The sequence below is a fragment of the Rhinatrema bivittatum genome, chromosome 11 (genome assembly GCF_901001135.1).
Source record: "Rhinatrema bivittatum chromosome 11, aRhiBiv1.1, whole genome shotgun sequence".
Taxonomy (NCBI): Eukaryota; Metazoa; Chordata; class Amphibia; order Gymnophiona; family Rhinatrematidae; genus Rhinatrema; species Rhinatrema bivittatum.
The window spans coordinates 21,057,357-21,076,135 of NC_042625.1; the positions used below are offsets into that span (position 1 = coordinate 21,057,357).

The 18,779-nt window shown below is 47.4% G+C and overlaps 1 protein-coding gene across 1 annotated transcript in view; it reads left to right on the top strand.

Annotated features, from left to right (window-relative positions):
• Window positions 1-18,779, top strand: part of LOC115072898 (vacuolar protein sorting-associated protein 33A) — a 29,325-nt gene that overhangs the window by 1,324 nt on the left and 9,222 nt on the right. The window contains exons 4-10 of the mRNA XM_029570885.1: window positions 556-742; window positions 1,462-1,578; window positions 7,872-8,046; window positions 8,395-8,588; window positions 11,563-11,689; window positions 13,932-13,999; window positions 16,017-16,154. Of these exons, the coding sequence (XP_029426745.1) occupies window positions 556-742; window positions 1,462-1,578; window positions 7,872-8,046; window positions 8,395-8,588; window positions 11,563-11,689; window positions 13,932-13,999; window positions 16,017-16,154 (1,006 nt within the window). The remainder of the gene's footprint in view (window positions 1-555; window positions 743-1,461; window positions 1,579-7,871; window positions 8,047-8,394; window positions 8,589-11,562; window positions 11,690-13,931; window positions 14,000-16,016; window positions 16,155-18,779) is intronic.

The following is an 18,779-nucleotide window of genomic DNA, read 5'->3' on the forward strand; positions in this document are numbered from 1 at the left end:
GACCTCTCACTTCAGTGTCTGGACTAAGTTGAGAGGGGTTATAACATAGGGGGAAAATCCCAGGAAATGAAGGCTCATAGTCTGTAGTCCAGTAGAGCCTGGTTCTGATTGTGCTAGAAGCCCAAAGAAGATGAAACTGCTGAGCCCCAAACACAAAGCTTAAATGCTATTTTATAGTGGTGCACATACATCATGGTCACACAAGTAGATTAGCATAGTAAAAATTGGTATTCATCTGAAACCTTTCATTCAAACTGGATCTTAATACACTTTATATCACTAGCATTTCTGAAATCTACATACAGCCATCTGTGGGCTGGATGACCTGGCAGCTGTTTTTTGTTTGTTTGTTTTTTTAACAACTGGTGTACATGACTGCTTCCTAAGAAGTGCAGAAGAAAGGAACAGATCTATGGTTATTATTACTCAGTTACAGAACAGACTTGAATATGTCTCTTTCTTTTTTTTTTTTATTTCTGATGTAAGGATTAAAGTTTAAAATAGTGCAGCACTCTGGTGCTAGTAATCACTTGTGTACTAAATATTCTTTTCTAGTGAGGATCGTGCTCGTTGTCCAAGGGATTTGCACATTTTGTTTGTACCACGACGCAGCTTGCTTTGCGAACAGCGGCTGAAGGATCAGGGGGTTTTGGGCTCTTTTATTTACAGAGAAGAGTACAGTCTTGACTTGATTCCATTCGACGGCGATCTGCTATCGATGGAGTCGGAAACTTCATTTAAAGTAAGTATTTAGAGTTAGATTTTTAGTGTGATTTAAAGGAGCATTACCCATCCTTCCTCCAGCCATGATACTCTTATTTTTCCTTTCCTGCATAATCACAGTCATTATACTGTGGGGAAACAGGGCTGGATTTAGACATGTGCCTAGGGTGCTAGTTTAGCACTCCTTCAGCATTTTGATTTCCAGGGGTAAATCACCCTCGCCCCCTGGCATATTGTTAAATTCGGTCCTGTGGGGAACGGTGGAAGCAGACTGTTTGTTGGACACCTAAAAATTAAATCCCTTCTATGTAGGGCTCTCATGCTTCCTTCTTAGCAGATTCAAGCTGCTAGAAAAGCCCTGACTGCATATTGGCATCTAAGCAGTGCTGAATGTTTTAACTGCCTCTCTTCCTTTTTTTGCTAGCAGTCAGTTAGTTAATCTGCAGGTGTAGTCCTGGGAGTGTATGAGCATGCGGTAAAGAAGAGATTTAAAGGCTCCGGATAGCTTTTAGTAATGCAGCCCTGCCTCGATCTGCAAATCATTGATGGAGGGGAGTTTGGTGACGAGCCCCAGCCCAGTTTTGGAGTAGAAATGTGTGCTCTACATGAACCAGATCAGGGTTTAAACTGTGCTTGTTGGTTCAGAGCCTGCCATTCTGTATATATGTCAATTGCTCCCTTTTTTTTTTTTTTTTTTTGGTGTCCTGCTGACAATCTTTCTGCTTTACTTTTCATTAGGAATGTTACTTAGAGAATGACCAGACAAGCCTGTATCACGCTGCAAAGGGACTGATGACCCTGCAGGCGCTGTATGGCACAATTCCCCAGATCATTGGGAAAGGAGAGTGTGCACGGGTAAAAACCGAATGTTTTCTCTCTCTTATTATTGTCCTCTTGATGTTGCTGTTCATTTGCAGTTCCTTTGCACTGTGGTGCTTCAGTATTTGCAGATAGCTGGCCCAGACTTGTTCTCGCTCGATAGCCTGCAGCTATGTTTAGCTGCAGTTCTAGTGAATCACCAGACTTGTAGCCCCCCTGACTTGTGCTAATTAGCTCATTATGTTTGGTGGCCTGGGAAGTGGCAGAAGATTTCTGCATGTCCTTCTCTCTCCACAGCCTAAACATCCATGTGATGCTTCCCTGCTGCCACAGTTATTACTAAATTTAAGGACTTTAAGACATGTAATCCAAGCTTGGCTGGTGGCTCAGTGGTAGTGCTTTGCAGTGCCAGGTGGAGAATCTGGGTTCAGCACCCCAGATCAGGTGTTCCTAGTTCCTGGGCTAGGTATACTGCAGAGGCAGCATTTGCCTCCCTTTGGGCGTCTCCATCATCGCTCAACAATGACACCTAGTGGCCGTATTTAGAGCTTGTGATTGCAGGGTTCCAGAAGGAGCCCTGGTGCACAGCCCCTGGCTGAGGACTGGGCTAAGTAAGTTGGGAAGAGATATAAAATAGGGGAAAATCCATTCCCTGTACGTACCAGGATCAGTCCAGACCGCTGGGTTATGCCTCCCTTCCAGCAGATAGAGAAAAAGCTGAAAGGCACTCCATGATAACCCGGTGTGCCACCTGCGATCCTTCAGTATTTCTCTGACTCCAGCAGATGAGGGATGGCATAACCTGCGGTCCTGATCCTTGACAAAATTCTTGATTTATTCATTAAGTGAAGAGATTCTTTATCCTTAGCTCCTCTGACTAGATCAGTAAGTAGTAAAAAAAAGAACAAATTGACAGATCACTTTATAATAGCAATCAAGGCTGGGCTTCTTCTGCCCTACGACCTTTAATACCCGGAGAGTCTTGACACAGCCCGGTGAGTTGGGGGGATTTACCAGTGGGCCGGTCCCTCCCCTCCATGCAGTGCCAGAGACGTCTTAATTCCTCTGGTGGGAGCTACAAATTGTATAATAAGCCCAGGGACGTATGTTCCCCTGGTTGAGCAGCTCTGAAAAAAAAAAAAAGTAAAATAAATACTTTTAAATACAGAGCGAGCCTGCTGAGTTCTCCTGGGTCTCCGGAGGGGATGAGTTTCTTCACTCAGCTGATTTTTTGTTCACTGCTCAGCTTACCATGCCGCGGGGATCGCGGTGTGCAGCTTGTGGAGAGCCGGCAGCAAGGCTCTCACGTGAAAGCCTCTGCTCCCGCTGTATCCCCGGGGGTGAAGGTCCTTCACCGGTGCCGATTGCAGGGACAAGATTAGCTCTGCCGCGATCGCGCGGCTTAGGTAGGCGTCAACAGGCTCAAAAGCAGAGGCCTGCCCCGTCCCTAATAAATGCAGGAACGGTGGCCATTTTATCTGACTCGGGCTCCAATGCTGCTCAGGGGGAGGGGATTTCCCACCGCTTTCTCCGCCCACGTTGAGCCCTGAAAGGCCTCACGATCCAGGGCATGATCCTTCTTCCCCCTACATTGCCTCCGGGGGGGGGGGGGGGGACCCTTAAAGAGACAGCATCCGTTTTCTTCACAGTTTATTTTATTACTGCACAAAGCTTATATGGAAGCAGAGACAGACTTAGATTTGCAGTATGCTCCTCCTGCAAAGATCCCTAGGCCTGCGGAGGATCAGGTGGCTCCTAGAATCCTACTACCCCGTCCAACCCCTGATGCGGAGGTACCGATACCTTCCACTCCTCTTGGGCCCGCACTACCGGACCCCTCCCCGGTAGAAATGAGCGATGATGTGGATAATTCTGCTCAGATCGAAGGGTGCCCCGGTTATTTCGTAGGGAGGAGCTGGATCCTTTGATTCCGCATGTGCTATCAGAACTGGATATTCGGGCTCCACAGCAGGTGGCGGATGTTTCTTCAAGGGATTCTGTTTTGTCAGGTCTTCGGGCTCCTCCTAGAACCTTTCCTTTTCACCCGATGTTATTTCAGCTTATGACCCGGGAATGGGATGCGCCTGAAGCCATCCTACGGGTTAATAGGGCCATGGAAAAGCTTTACCTGCTGCCGGACGAGTTCTTAGATCTTCTTAAGATCCCTAAGGTGGATGTGGCCGTTTCGGCCATTGCCAAGCGCACAACGATTCCGGTGACAGGAGGGGCAGCTCTCAAGGATCTCCAGGATAGGAAGCTGGAGGTTCTTCTCAAATGGATTTTTGAAGTTTCAGCGCTCGGAGTGCGGGCTGCCGTCTGTAGTAGTCTCAAGCAGAGAGCTACCCTTAAATGGGTTCAGCAATTGCTCGTGGCTCAGGCAGGAGGTAGCAGTGGCTTATACAGCGGATGCTTTGTACGATCTTCTACATACCTCGGCACACACGATGTCTTCGGCAGTTTCGGCGAGGAGGCTTCTTTGGCTCCGTAATTGGTCGGCTGATGTCTCTTCTAAATCTCAGCTGGGTTCCTTCCCTTTTAAAGGAAAGCTTTTGTTTGGATGATCTGGAGCAACTTATTAAGTCCTTAGGGGACAACAAGGTTTACAAGTTCCCTTCAGTGCATCTCGGGGTCGTTTTAGGGGTCAACACCATTTTCGTAGGGGTAGGGGCCCATCCTTTGCTCCTCGGCAGTCGTTGGCAAGGTCCCAGGCTTGGGCTCATTCCTTTCATGGTAGACGGCCTCCTCGCGACGGATCCTACCAAGGATTCTCCGCCAACAAGACTCCCTAATGAAGGTGCGCCGGCCCATTCCTCTGTTCCGGAGATCGGGGGTCGTCTCTCCCTGTTTTGCGAGGAATGGGTCAAGATAACTTCAGACCAGTGGGTTCTAGATATCATAGAACACGGTTACACTTTGGATTTTGCTCGCCCGCTACAGGATCCTGATCCTGGTGTCTCCTTGCGGGTCTCAGGCAAAGCAACAGGTGGTGCTCCAAATCCTCTGTCAGTTAAAGGCTCTGGGAGTGGTTGTCCCGGTGCCACCGGACGAATGTCGAACCAACAGGTACTCCATTTATTTCGTGGTCCCCAAGAAGGAGGGCTCCTTCCAGCCGATATTGGACTTGAAAAAGGTCAACCGAGCGCTACGGGTACCTCGTTTTCTCATGGAGACGCTGAGGTCCATCCATCATTGCGGCCATCCACAAAGGCAAATTTTTGGCCTCCTTGGATCTGACAGAGGCTTACCTTCACATAGGAATCCGAGAATGTCACCGAAGGTTTCTGCGGTTCATGGTCTTGGGCGAGCATTACCAGTTTTCGTGCTCTGCTGTTCGGTTTGGCGATGGCTCCCCGCATTTTCACAAAGGTGATGGTGGTAGTGGCAGCGTGTCTACGGATGGATAGTCAATTACTCCAAGAGCCAATTGGTACCGTCCCAGGTGTTGGAATTTCTGGGAGCATGTTTCAACACAGCTGTGGGCAAGGTTTTCCTACTTCGGGAGAGGATGGGCAAACTGATGTTTCAAGTTCGTCTTTTGGCCCTCCCTTTGCCCAAGGTATGGGACTATTTACAAGTTCTTGGTTCTGTTGGGTCTACACTGGAGTTGGTTCCCTGGGCATTTGCTAATATGAGACCTTTTCAGAGGGCATTGCTTTCCCGTTGGGACCCAAGTCTGAGGAGTTCCACTTGCCCTTGCCCCTCCTGGATCCAGCCAGGACCAGTCTGGAATGGTGGTTGGTTCCCGATCACTTGCAACAGGGCATGGACCTGGAGAATCCCCAGTGGATGATCGTGACAACGGATGCCAGCTTTTCCAGTTGCGGTCATGATCGGCACAAGGTCAATAGACAGCTCAAGAGTCCAAGTGGTCCATAAATTGGTTGGAGACCAGGGCGATTCATCTAGCGCTACACTGTTTTCTCCCACTAGTCCAGCATCGTTCGGTGAGGATTCTGACCGACAATGTGACAACCGTTGCGTACATCAATCGTCAAGGGGGAACAAAGAGTCGGCTGGTGGCCGCCGAGGCGAACAAGTTGATGGTCTGGGTGGAGCGCAATCTGACACGGTTGGCAGCGTCCCACATAGCCGGAGTGGACAATGTCCAGGCAGATTTTCTCAGTCGACAGCGACTAGATCCCGGAGAGTGCGAGTTGTCCGAGGAGGCGATGCGGCTCTTGACTCGCCGGTGGGGAGTCCCCCATCTGGATTTGATGACAACTCAGCTGAACGTGAAGGCAGCTAGTTTCTTCAGTTGCAGAAGAGAGCACGGGGCAGAAGGAATGATGTCCTGGTCTTTCTGTGGCCCCACGACGCACTCCTCGGTGTTTCCTCCTTGGCCGTTGTTGGGGAAAGTCTTAAGGTGAATAGAGTCCCACTGGGGGCCGGTTATTCTCGAAGCGGAAGCCGTGGTTTGCAGACCTGATCAACTTGGCGATAGACGGTCCCTTGTGTCTCGGTCATCTACCGAATTTGGTTCGACAGGGTGCTGTATTTTTTGATCAGGTGGCTCGCTTTTGTCTAGCGGCTTGGCTTATGAGAGGAGGCAGTTGAGAAAGAAAGGTTATCCGGATGCGGTGATTACCACTGTACTACACGCACGAAAGATCTCTACTTCTCTCACCTACGTTCGGGTGTGGAAGGTTTTCGATTCCTGGTGCAGTGGATTGAAGGTGTCCCCGCGCCAGGCCACTATTGTGCACGTTCTCGCATTCTTGCAGGAAGGCTTAAAGAAAGGACTGGTGTATAGCTCGCTCCAGGTTCAGGTAGCGGCGTTAGGCTGTTTAAGAGGTAAGGTTGATGGTACGTCCATTGCAGGCCATCCGGATGTGGCGCGTTTTATGAAGGGAGCTAAACATTTACACCCGCCGGTGTGTGCAGTGTGTCCTTCATGGAGTTTAAATTTGGTACTCCGTGGGCTCTGCGTTCCTCCTTTGAACCTATCAAGCGGGCTACGTTGAAAGATTTAACACTCAAGGCGGTGTTCCTCGTGGCAATCTGTTCGGCCAAACGAATATCGGAGATTCAAGCGTTGTCCTGCAGAGAACCGTTCTTGCGAATCTCGGACTCTGGGGTCTCGCTTAGGACGGTGCCTTCTTTTCTGCCAAAGGTGGTATCGGCGTTTCACGTAAATCAGTCAGTTGAGTTACCGTCCTTTCCAGATTTGGATCGGAATTCTCCTCAGGCTCATGATTTGAGGAGACTGGACGTCTGATGGATACTTCTTCGATACTTCGAAGTGACTAATGACTTTCGGTTGTCAGACCATCTTTTTGTCTTATGGAGCGGTCCTAAGAAAGGATGTAAGGCTTCAAAGACTACTATTGCCCGATGGTTGAAGGACGCTGTTGCTTCAGCATACATATGTCACGGGCGGCAAGTGCCAGATGGTCTTAAGGCTCATTCGATCAGATCTCAAGCAGCATCTTGGCCAGAGAGTCAATGTGTTTCGCCACAAGAGATTTGCAGAGCAGCTACTTGGAAATCTTTGCACACGTTTGCTAAGCATTACCATTTGGATGTCCAGGCTCCGGATGTTGATTCTTTTGGCAGCAGTGTGCTTCGAGCGGGACTCTCCGGGTTCCACCCCATTTAGGGCAGCTTTGGTATATCCCAGCGGTCTGGACTGATCCTGGTATGTACAAGGAAAGGAAAATTGGTTCTTACCTGCTAATTTTCATTCCTGTATTACCAAGGATCAGTCCAGACGCCCGCCCAGGGGTATAGTGTTCAGGAGAGTCCGCTCGATTGGTTTTGGTTTTTTTCTCTCTCCAGTTTTTAGACTAATCTGAAGATTTTCAAGCAAGCTTATCCATGGAAGCATTTCAGTCCGTACTCTTGTCCTGTACATAGTTTTCACAGGTTATTGTTCAGCTAAATTCTCTTGATTTAGTCATTGGTTGTTTAAATTTACTTCATTCTGCTTTGATATTGATTATACTGAAGGATCGCAGGTGGCACACTGGGTTATCTGCAGGTGCTTTCAGCTTTTCTCTGACTCCATCTGCTGGAAGGGAGGCATAACCCAGTGGTCTGGACTGATCCTTGGTACTACAGGAACGAAAATTAGCAGGTAAGAACCAATTTTCCTTTGTTGGATCCCAGCCCCAGTTCCAGTGGAGCTGGAAGCTTAAAAGCAGGAAACTCCAGTGCAAAATAAAAAAGAAAATCTAATTATTTCCAGTTTCTCATGTAGCTTATCCATATTCCACTGTAGGAAAACTGTGTGAGACTTAAATGACACACATCAATGCTTTTAGCTATTTCATTTTTCTTCAGAGCATCTGGGCTCTGAGTTCCAACTCACCCCTGGGGTGTTTTGTTTTCAGCATGTGGTAAACATGATGATAAGAATGAAAAGAGAGTTCACCGGCAGCCAGAACTCAATCCTGCCAATTTTTGACACTGTCTTGCTGCTGGATCGCAACATAGACCTGTTAACGCCATTGGCAACTCAGCTTACATATGAAGGACTTATTGATGAAATCTATGGAATCCAGAACAGTGAGTACAGGATTGTACAGCAAACTCGCAAATAAAATGTCAGAAGTTGCTTTTTCCCCCCACACAATATTGAAACAGACAGATCTGGGTCTGAGCCGGTGACCCAATGGTACTGTTACCCACTGCCATGTGGGAGACCTGGGTTCAGTTCCTGAGCCTGGTTAATACATTATGTATGTTTTTGTTTTGTTTTTTTTAACCTTAAATTTGTGTCTATTTAGTGCGGCGTATTTTGTAAGCAGTGATTGAGAGAGGTGGAAACTGTTGTTGTCTTGCTGGGTTTGATTTGGGTTCAGTTTCGGCTTCCGTGCTTTGCTTGTGACCTGGGTGAACCTGTCTCTCTTCCAGCTCACGTGAAGCTGCCGCCGGAGAAATTTGCCCCTAAAAAGCAGAGCGAGGGTGGGAAGGAGCTGCCCACGGAGCCCAAGAAGCTTCAGCTGAATTCTGCCGAGGAGCTCTACGCCGAGATCAGGGATAAAAACTTCAACGCGGTTGGCCCAGTGCTCAGCAAGAAAGCCAAAGTCATTTCTGCAGCATTTGAGGCAAAGTATCCGCATTACTCTTCTTCTCTGTGGTCTGCACGGCAGGGAGATGGCTATAAATGCTTTTGTTTTCTTGCATTTTATTATTAGAGGAGTGAGACTGAATAACTGGCACAATTGCCCCATTAATTCTGCTGTTTACAGTGTTGTCACATGCCTTTTTGCTAAACAGTAACAGAGGCACGAACGCACTCTGTTTCCTCTCTAGGTCCTAATGACTTTAAGCAAGGGATTTCTTTTTGCAGTACTTTTCCTCGAGCACACGAGCATTACTTTGGATTAACTTTAACACACATCAAGAATCTTGCCTTAGGTAGGAGAACCTCCCTGCCCCACCCCCACTCCGTGCAGCTGTTTACACTGCTGGATATGACTGACCGGTGCCCGCTGTATCTGATCTCAGCCAGGCATCCTCTTTGTCTCTTCAGCACGGAGTTCACTGTGTTGTTACTGCATCGGGCTGCTCCCTAGTTGCTTTAATCTTTATTTTAATGTTTATATTCTGCTTTTCGGCATTTCAAAGCAGATTACATTCAGGTTTCTTTATTTAAAAAGAAAGGGAGTACATTCCTGAATATTTCCTTCAAACAGTTTTTATGGTTTTTGGGGTTTGTTTTTTTTGACAAACAGTAATATGAGAAATTGCACATAACCCTCCCCTTTTTCTCCCATGATAAACATGAGACCACGCTAAGCGTAATATGTGGTTTATCACACTGAAATAATAGAGTTCGGGCTACTGTTCAGTATTAACTTCCTAAAGAGGGGACAATGAGTAAGAGAGAGTGAGGAGAAAATTCAGAGCTTGCCAGATTTAATAGGTGATAATGAGATGGGAATTCCCACTGCAGCAGAGGGCATTTAAATTACAGACTTCATTATCACCCTCTTTGCCCAAACTTGTCCAGGAGTTGGCTGGTGTTTGGCAGAGTCCCTGCACTACTTTTCGCTTTCATGTACGAGATACACAGATGCATCAATGCATGGATTATTAGAGGGACAGGAGGAAAGGGCATTCCCAGCCTGAGAAAGCTTAGCATCTCATTGACCAGGAAATGAGGATATTGCTAAAATCAAAATACCAACGAAACCATGGCATGAGGTGTGAGGCAGACAGGCCCTCAGAAATCAGCTCCCTGTGACCATTGTCTCCAGCATGCCTGCATATACTAAGTCATCGTCTTACAAGTGCACAGAACAAAAGAGCAGTTAGCTCTGTTCTAGTAAGAAACAAATGCAGAAACTATTTAAGAAAAATACATTTTGGTTAATTTCCAAGTTTTGAGGTGATCCAACCTGCTCCGACAGCTCGACTTTGGATTAGCAGTCCAGTTGTGCAGTGCATTACTTTTAATCACAGAGGGGGGGGGGGGACCCGTTTACTCCCAGGTCAAAGCACAGAGTTGCCAGTTGCACAGCATACTCCAGTCCGTGCAGTGTGCAACGTTACGTGCACTGGCCAGCTGTCTCGGTTCCTTCCCTTATGAGTTTCTCTCCAACGCTTCCAGCCCTAGCACAACAGCATTGCATCCAGGAAGGCTGGGGGTGACCTGCATGAAGGGACCGGGGTTAGAACCCAACCTTCAGTGAGCACGGGGAGGCTGGATCTTTGGGTTGTTTGGTTTTTTTTATAATGGCAGCTTCACTAACCTTGGTGGCTGTGGAGGACAGAGAATGGGCCTGGGTGTTGGGAAAAGCAAGGTTCAAGATGAAAGGTCTGGAATGACCTACTAGCAGGCGAGGCCATAACCACGGCAGATTTTGGACAAGCATGAGACGTGTGGAAGACTGGGGGAATAAGGGCTGAGAGGACAGGTAAAAGACATCGGTGTTGGGTTGTGTCAGGGATTTTATCTGTGCTTCCAGCCAAATAGCTGAATCTCAGCTGGACAGACCGGATGGACCGTTTTGCTGTCATTTACTGGATGGGAGTCATGGGGGAAAGGGTGAGGGAGGGTTTCCTGTATGCCAGGCTCTTGAAAAGCAGACGGTGGGGAGAGGAGAGGTTAGCCGTAGAGCCGGAGGAATTTTAAGGCGAGGTATGGTGGAACCAAGCACACTTTTGCTGAGTTACAACCGCCCTCCCTGTGACGTGGGCTCCTTATGAGGATTGTCCAAGCTGGGAGTGGACGGAGGATGCATATTCAGAGACAGCTAGGGTTGCATGTTTCAAGTAGGGGGCTCCTCCATCCCTTGAGCTTGTGATGGCCAAGGGTACAGGTCATCCCGAAAGTTATTCAGGTTGGTTTTCTAAGGGCATTGCCCAGGGGATGGGGGATGGGGGGAAAGGCAGCTGCCCAGGATAAAGTTCATGAAAGCAGGCTGAGCTCGGACATAACTCAGGACACCCTACAGCCATAGTAATATTTTGTCATCTAAAGGTCACCTGCTGTACCCCACATACTGCTGACTTGCAATCTTAATACAGCGGCAGCCTCTTATTTCCCCAGATACTGACACTGATTAGTCATTTCCAAAGGATAGGGGCAGGGAGGAGGGGGCCATGGGATGTGTCCAAGGTGCCAAGCTGATATGCCACTGCTTTCCCCCGTTCTTTGCCTGTAGCCAGATCAGTGCAAAATGAGGATCTGCACTACCAATGGACAAACATTCTTTGTCCTTGGTCCGTATTTCCTGCTGAGGTTCTCATGGGACTCTCTCTCTCTGTTAGATTGGATGATTCCTCTCCTGTCAAGTCCCAAGTGCTGTGAACTGCTGCCGTCTAAGCCAGGGGTAGGCAACTCCGGTGTTGGGTTTGCAAGATAATCTATAGTGCATGTTCAGTGTGGAGAACCCAACCGGCCTGTGGCACTCGAGGACTGACATTGCCTATCCCTGACTTATGCAGTTTTGTCAGAAACCTGTTTTTGCCTTATGATGTGTTTTCTTTAACAACGATGATCATCCATGAATGCTTTCAGCATCTTTGAGATATGTATTCATTGTGACTGCGAGTTTGTTTTTTATTTTTAAGGAACGGCATAATGCTAAAACAGTTGGAGAGATAAAGCAGTTTGTCTCGCAGCTGCCACACATGCAGGCGGCCAGGGGTTCGTTAGCCAACCATACGTCAATTGCAGAGCTCATCAAAGTTATAACAAGTAAGTGACATTTACAATTGCCACCAGCTGTGGCTCTTCTTGAGAACATAGGTAATTCCTCCTGTTCCCCAAACCCTGATAAATTAACTATGGAAACACCTGGACAACAACAGGATCATCTGCACTGTGGAAAGGAAATGTGAGTGTTTGTGGTTTGACTCCTGGTGGCTGCAGACTATGTATTTCAGCCTTCACATGGCAGCAATGTGTAGTGTTCTGTGAGCAGATGTGAGGAAGCAGTCATTCCTGTTCATTATCCCAGATCAGTCCAGACGAGTGGGTTTATGCATCCCTACCAGCAGGAGGAGACAGAGAACAAAACTTTGAGGCACTGCTACATAACCGAGAGTGCCTCCTGCAGTCCCTCAGTATTTCTCTGACTCCAGCAGACGGTAGAGGTGCAAACCTGCAGTCTGATAGTTTAGAAAAAAGAGAGATTATTTTTCTCATCTGATGCCCGATTCTCCCCATGCGAGGGAACTTCATCATTTGGATGAGTGTCTGGTTCTCCTAAGATATCTCAAGGTGACTAATGGTTTTTGGACCTCGGACCATTTTTTTGTGTTACTCAGTGGACCAAAGAAAGGTACGATTTCTCGTTGGTTGAAGGAGGCGATTGTTTCAGCCTATATTTGAGAAGACCGGCCGATCCCTGAGGGTTTGCGGGCACGTTCCACTAGGGCTCAGGCTGCCTCCTGGGCAGAGGGTCAGTTGGTGTCTCCTCAGGAGATTTGCCGGGCAGCACCATTATCCTCTTTGTACACTTTCACTAAACATTACTGTTTGAATGTTAGGACCCCAGAGGAGGACGCCTTTAGGGAAAGTGTGTTGCATACAGGTCTTTTGGGATCTCGCCCAGTATAAAGGGGCTCTGGTACATCCCACTTGTGTGGACTGATCTGGGTATGAACAGGAAAGGAAAATTGGTTCCCTGTACGTACCAGGATCAGTCCAGACTGCTTGTTATGCCTCCCTTCCAGCAGACGGAGTCAGAGAAAAGCTGAAAAGCACCCCCCAGATATACTGGTGTGCCACCTGCGATCCCCCAGTATTTCTCTGACTCCAGCAGATATCAGAGGGGCTAATTTTCATTCCTGGAATACCACAACTCAGTCCAGGCTCCCAGCCCGTTATGATTATTCTCGAAAGACCTCTCCTGATTCTAGATACAGGATTTAAATTTATACTGCAGAATATAATTGTATATAGTTTTTGTTTATTTGGGATGCAAGATCCCATTGTTCAAGGGTCAGTTTGGTTGGGAGTTTCAACTTGTCCCCCAGCTCTTTAGAGGAAGAGATCCTGGAGGTTTGGAGTTAGACATCTTGGCTTGGGTACAGGGCAATACTGAGGGCCTGCAGGTGGCACTCTCGGTTCTCTGCCTCCATCTGCTGGTAGGGATGCATAAACCCACTTGTCTGGACTGATCTGTGGTATTATAGGAATGAAAATTAGCAGGTAAGAACCAAGTTTCCTTTGTATAGTCTCCTGAGACTATGATGTGCTATATGGGTATGGCAGGCCTTTCCCTCCTTTGTAGACAATCCCATCTAATGTGTAACAGTATTATTATTATTAATAATAATTTGGGGCTTTAAGTTTACAAATGGTATCTTGGCATGCTTTATGATTTACAGTAATTTAGGTTAGTGCATGCAGCCGTCTCTGGGGCACATGGCTTTACATTAGTTTTCTGATACCTCAGCTATGGCAGCTCAGAAGGAACAAGGAAGCCAGGGTGGTACTGAGATCTAGTTGGACAAATAAGGAACAGTGTTCTCCAAATTCATTGCTTGGGATCCTCAACCGGCCTTACCATAATATGTTAATTTGTATGGGTCATATTTATTTATTTAAAAGTTTTGTAATCTGCCCATCACTATGACAACTATTCTAAGTGGATTACAGATTAGGCCATGCATGCAAATGTAGCTCATGAATGCTCACTTGGGAGCGCCTGCAAACCAAAATCCCGATTTAGAAGTCCTGGAAGCCGAGTTTGGGAAAGCTTGGTCTAGGCCACGCCACCTTCTGGTATTCCTGTATTATTTTTGGAGCCAGAGAACGGCAGCAGACAACAGCTGGAGTAAAGAATGCGGAGCATTGTTGAAAAATCTGCTGATCAAAGGAAATCCTTTTTCCACAGACAGCAGGTAACCCAGAGCACAGTGCTGCTGTGTTTTGGTGGTGGTTCTAGCCAGATGCTGCTTCACTACCGTAATCCTTTTTCTATCTGTTTTAGCCTCAGAAGCTTTTCGTGATAATTTAACTGTGGAGCAAGAATTTATGACAGGAATAGACACAGATAAAGTAAGTGAAAAACCAGATTCTTCCTTCATGCATGTTTGTTTTTTTTTAATGAGCTTTTCACAGTCTTAAAATAGTTGTATATGATGTTATCTGTACCCATTTCTAGACTACACGTACAGTGGGAAGTAACATTCAGTACACTGTCCAGGCTGGCGACTAGAGGTGCATCTGTGGGCCTGCTTTGGTCCGAACTATGAATTACTCCATGCTTGGTGGGAAGTACCCCATGGGAAATTATATTTGCTAATATGTTTTATCTTCGGCTTCATTGCCTGAGTGGGGGATGAGACAGGGTCCCAGCCACCCCAGTACCACAACTCTGTGCCCTTCCCAAACAATCTCTCACTAGTGGCACCACAGACCTGATAAAATCATCACACCAGAATAAAACAGTAATTAACCCTTTTACTGGTACTGTATAAGCAGACAGTAAATCCAACCAGAACATTAAATGGGAAAAAGTACAGTAGTGAAGTATAATATAAGCTTGCAATTTTCTTATTTTATATCAAGCAATGCAAAAATAACACTGGGTTATGGCCTGTTAGCCGGGGCAGCCAACCTACTCGTATAAGTGGGAAAAAATAAGGAATGCTAATAGGGAAAGGTTGGGGGAGAAAGCAGTGAAGTGTACAGAGCTGTCAAAAATAGTTTTTACCCCTGAGTATTAAAAAAATAAAATAAAAGGGAGGGGGGGGGGGGAGATCCACCTCAGTGTCAGGAGTTTGTAAAGGGTGTGCACCCTGTCCCAAAGACAACATTGTGTGGAGACAAAGCAATCAAGAAAATGAAGGAGCCCAGCCCTCTTGATGGGGGAGCTGAGCACTGCAGGGTGTGGAAGGTGTCTCTCTCTCTCTCTCTCTCACTCCTGCGGAGCTTGGTGCGAAACAGAAAGTGGAGCGGGTGTTCGTCTCTTAGTCACCAGGTTTTCTTTCCCAGTACCTGCCTGCCTGCAAGGGTTTGTGCTTGACTTCAGCTGAAAGGCTGAAGTGGAGAGAAGGGCTGTCCCACGTGCACAGAGAGAGCCAGCCAAATTGTGCCTTTTCTACCTTAAATGGGCTTCCTCCTCTGCTGGCTATGCAGTGCTGTTCTCTAGGCAGGCTAAACAGTGCAGCCCTTTTCCAACTTGTTAACACTGCGAGTGCTGGATGCTGGCTCTTGCAGAACATTTGTTGTTCACAGGCAAGCACACAGGGGTTTTTGATATATTTTTATATTCCTTTACCTTGGCTGCAACAGCTTGCAGCTTCTGCAGAGTTGAAAACCCTTTTTTGACAGGTCCAAAACACTTCATTTAGATCCAGATGTAGCTCAGTCCACATTCTAAGGCGCCAACACATGATAAGCTCATGGGGCCAGGAACCTGGTTTATAGTAGCTCGCTATACATATATTTTAATGTGTGTATGAATTTGTATGGCCTCTTCCTGAAAATCAGAGGTATACAAAGAATTCTGATTGTCAGAGTAAAGATGATGTTACATTCAGTCTTTGTACAAAAATACAATTGGTTTCACTGGTTTTGCTTTTATATCATTTCACTTAGCCACACATTCAATCAAATCACTTAGACTTTTATAATTTGATTGGTAGGACCCATACGCAAGGAGTTTGTCAATCAATCAAACTCACACTTGGTCATAGGTCACATTACTTTATCTATAACTCCAATATTTTTGGGTATTTACTTCAGTTTTTGTAAAAGACGCTTGCAATTATATATTGCCAAGCCTTAAGGAACTTCAATGTTAGTAATACATCAATCATGGGAAAATCCGAAATAATCAATAGTATCAATGCAACACAGTCACTTCCTCCATATATTTTCCAAGTGTAACGATACTTATCTCAAGAAGACATGTTTGATGCTGCCAGACCTCTCATGAAAGCTTTATAAAGATTAATATTGTTCTGACTAGGAAACAGACAGAGACCAACTCTTTATTACCCTGCCTGCAACCACTGAATGTTACCAGACAGCACGCTTATACTGTTGTGTTTTTTGTTTTTTAATCAAGGTTAACAGTTACATAGAGGACTGCATTTCTCAGAAGGACCCACTGATTAAGATCTTACGGCTGGTCTGTCTCCAGTCTGTGTGTAACAATGGACTTAAGCAAAAAGTTCTGGATTACTACAAGAGAGAGATCCTGCAGGTCAGAGGACTCAGCCGAGGTCACTCCGTTGTCTCTGTGGCTGCTGATTGTCTTAAACATGTATCCCATAATATATCCAGCAATGAAACCACATTGGCAGATTAAATTGGGATTAGGTTTCATTATGAATAAATTATGATCAACAGATTATTTTGAGACTTCAGATGAATAGCAATTTAAGCTGTTCCAGTTTTTACCTTGAAAGCAGTTAGCTTCACCTGAGTATTTTTAATTAAATATTTGCATACAGAAGCATATCTATGGCCGACTTACATGTTCAGGCATGACAGAGCTCATAGTAAAAACAGGAGCAGCCCGGACTGCTACACTCCAGGAGTCTTAACATATTCCCTGTGCCCAAACATTGGTTCCTGTTCGTACCCTGGATCAGTCCAGATGAGTGGGTTTATACATCCCTACCAGCAGATGGAGGCAGAGAGCAAATCTTTGAGGCACTGCTACATAACCGAGAGTGCCACCTGCAGTCCCTCAGTATTTCTCTGTCTTTAGCAGATGGCAGAGGTGCAAACCTGCAGTTTGGAGTTTTCAAAAACAAAAAAAAGGAAAAGATTTGAGAGAAGATTTTGGCTCCCCAAGGTGTTAAGTACCTTCGTGGGCCATCCCTCGGGTAGAACAGGGCGAGCAGGGGGTTGGTGATTCCTGGGGTAGCTCGGCCCTTGTCTTCGGGGGGGGGGGGGGGGGGGGGTGATTGTCGGTTGCTCTTGGTCCTTATCGCCTTGCTGGGCTCAGCATTTCAATTTTTTCTTTCCCTTCTGTGTGTGTGTCCCTTTAAGTGAGTTTAAAAAAAAAAAAAAAAAAAAAAAAGCTTAAAGGACTGGAAGGGGATGGAGCAGTTCATAGACTGTGCTTCACCGGCTGAGTTCAGTTTTCGCTGCCAGGAGGCAGCTGTAGGTGAGCGGGATTGAATCACCGTGTATGTCGGAGCTGTGTTGGAGCCGAGTGCTTGTTCAGCACCGGACAGCACCGCCTGCAGTGCTCCTGCGGGCAGGGTTTATTTTTAGGTCTCTTTTTTTTTTTTTTTTTTGCCTGCATGGCACCTCCTGCACTGTGTGGGGGAAAGTTTGCCATGGCTGCCGCTCAAGGCACTCTCACCTCGATTCGACCGTGTTTTGCAGGGAATGCGTCTCAGGAGGGGCGGGGACCTCCGCAGGCGGCCCGGAGGGGATGGCAGGAGCCTGTGTTCGATGGGGCAGGTTTTGGAGGCACTGGGGGAGTCTGAGGAACCGGCAGCTGTTTTGTGCACGTGTGCTGGGAGCCAGGCTGCTGCTTCAGGACCTCGGGACTCCCCTTCCACATTTTTTCCTGCAGAACAAAACCCTGCTGGGAACAGGTGCGGGGGAATGCGGATCCGGACCTTTCTCCGTCAAATCTGGAAACGTTTTCTCCGGGTTTTCTCCTTTTGATGCATTTGGCCAGGATGGGAGCTGGGACCAAGCGGTCTTTGCCTAGGAAGTCCCGGGCGGCAAAAAAGCCTAGGCAGCCGGAGTCCAGAGGGTTCCTGAGGCTTTTGGGTCTCAAGAGGTCCGCGGTGGACAAAGACATGTCTGAGATGGATGATCTGGATCAGGGGCGAGGAGGACCGATGGATCTGGGCAGGAACCCTGCTGGTACGTTGCTGGATCCATTACAGGATTTGGGTCAGGATCCTATTAATGCTGTACGGGATCCTATGCAGGATCTGGATGAGATTCCGGCTGCAGATGAGGACGATCCTCAGGTGGATCCGCAGGGAGGAGTTCTGCAGGGAGGAGTTGGGCCCACTGATCCCCCAGGTTCTGGAAGAGCTGGGGATTAAGGTCGCTCAGGAGTCGTCGGACAGTGAGGGGGTGAACCCAGTCCTGGACCCCCTAAGACTTTCCTGTTGCCTAAGATGGTAAAGAAGGTGGATCGGGAGGCTCCCGAGGTAGGCTTGAAGGTAACCAGAGCCATGGCCAAATTATATCCCTTGCCGGAACAGACTCTGGAGTCATGGAAGATTCCCAAGGTGGATGCTGCAGTATCCGCAGTTACCAAGAAGACTACTATCCCGGTGGCAGGCGCCGCCGCCTTGAAGGATGTTCAAGATCGTAAACTAGAAATCCTCCTTAAGAGGCTGTTTGAAGTTTCAGCTTTGAGCCTGCATGCGGCGGTTTGCGGGAGTCATGATGCAGAGACCCTGTTTGTGCTGGGTGCAGAAGGAGCACAATAAGAGGTCGGGGACGGCTGTGGAGACGGCTGGGGAGCAGCCTATGTGTGCCGGATGCCTTGTACGATATGATTTGGACTTCCGCCAGAAGTATGGTCTCGGCGGTAACTGCAGGGAGACTCCTGTGGTTACGAAATTGGTCAGCGGATGTGTGGGCAGATCCCTTTAAGGTCAAGCTGTTGTTTGGGGAGGATCTGGAACAGCTCATGAAACAATTGGGGGAGTTGAAAGGTTATAAGTTGCCTGAGGACAAGAAGAACCCCAAGAAGTTTTTTCCTCCGCACTCTCCATTTCAGGAGGCAAGGAGGTTTCGTGCTGGCAGGAGTCTGGCACCAGCTGCCCCAAAGCAGAGTTCTGGCCAACAGCAGTCTTTTTGAGCCCAACGCAAGCCCCCGAGGGACAGTGGGTCCCAAGATGGG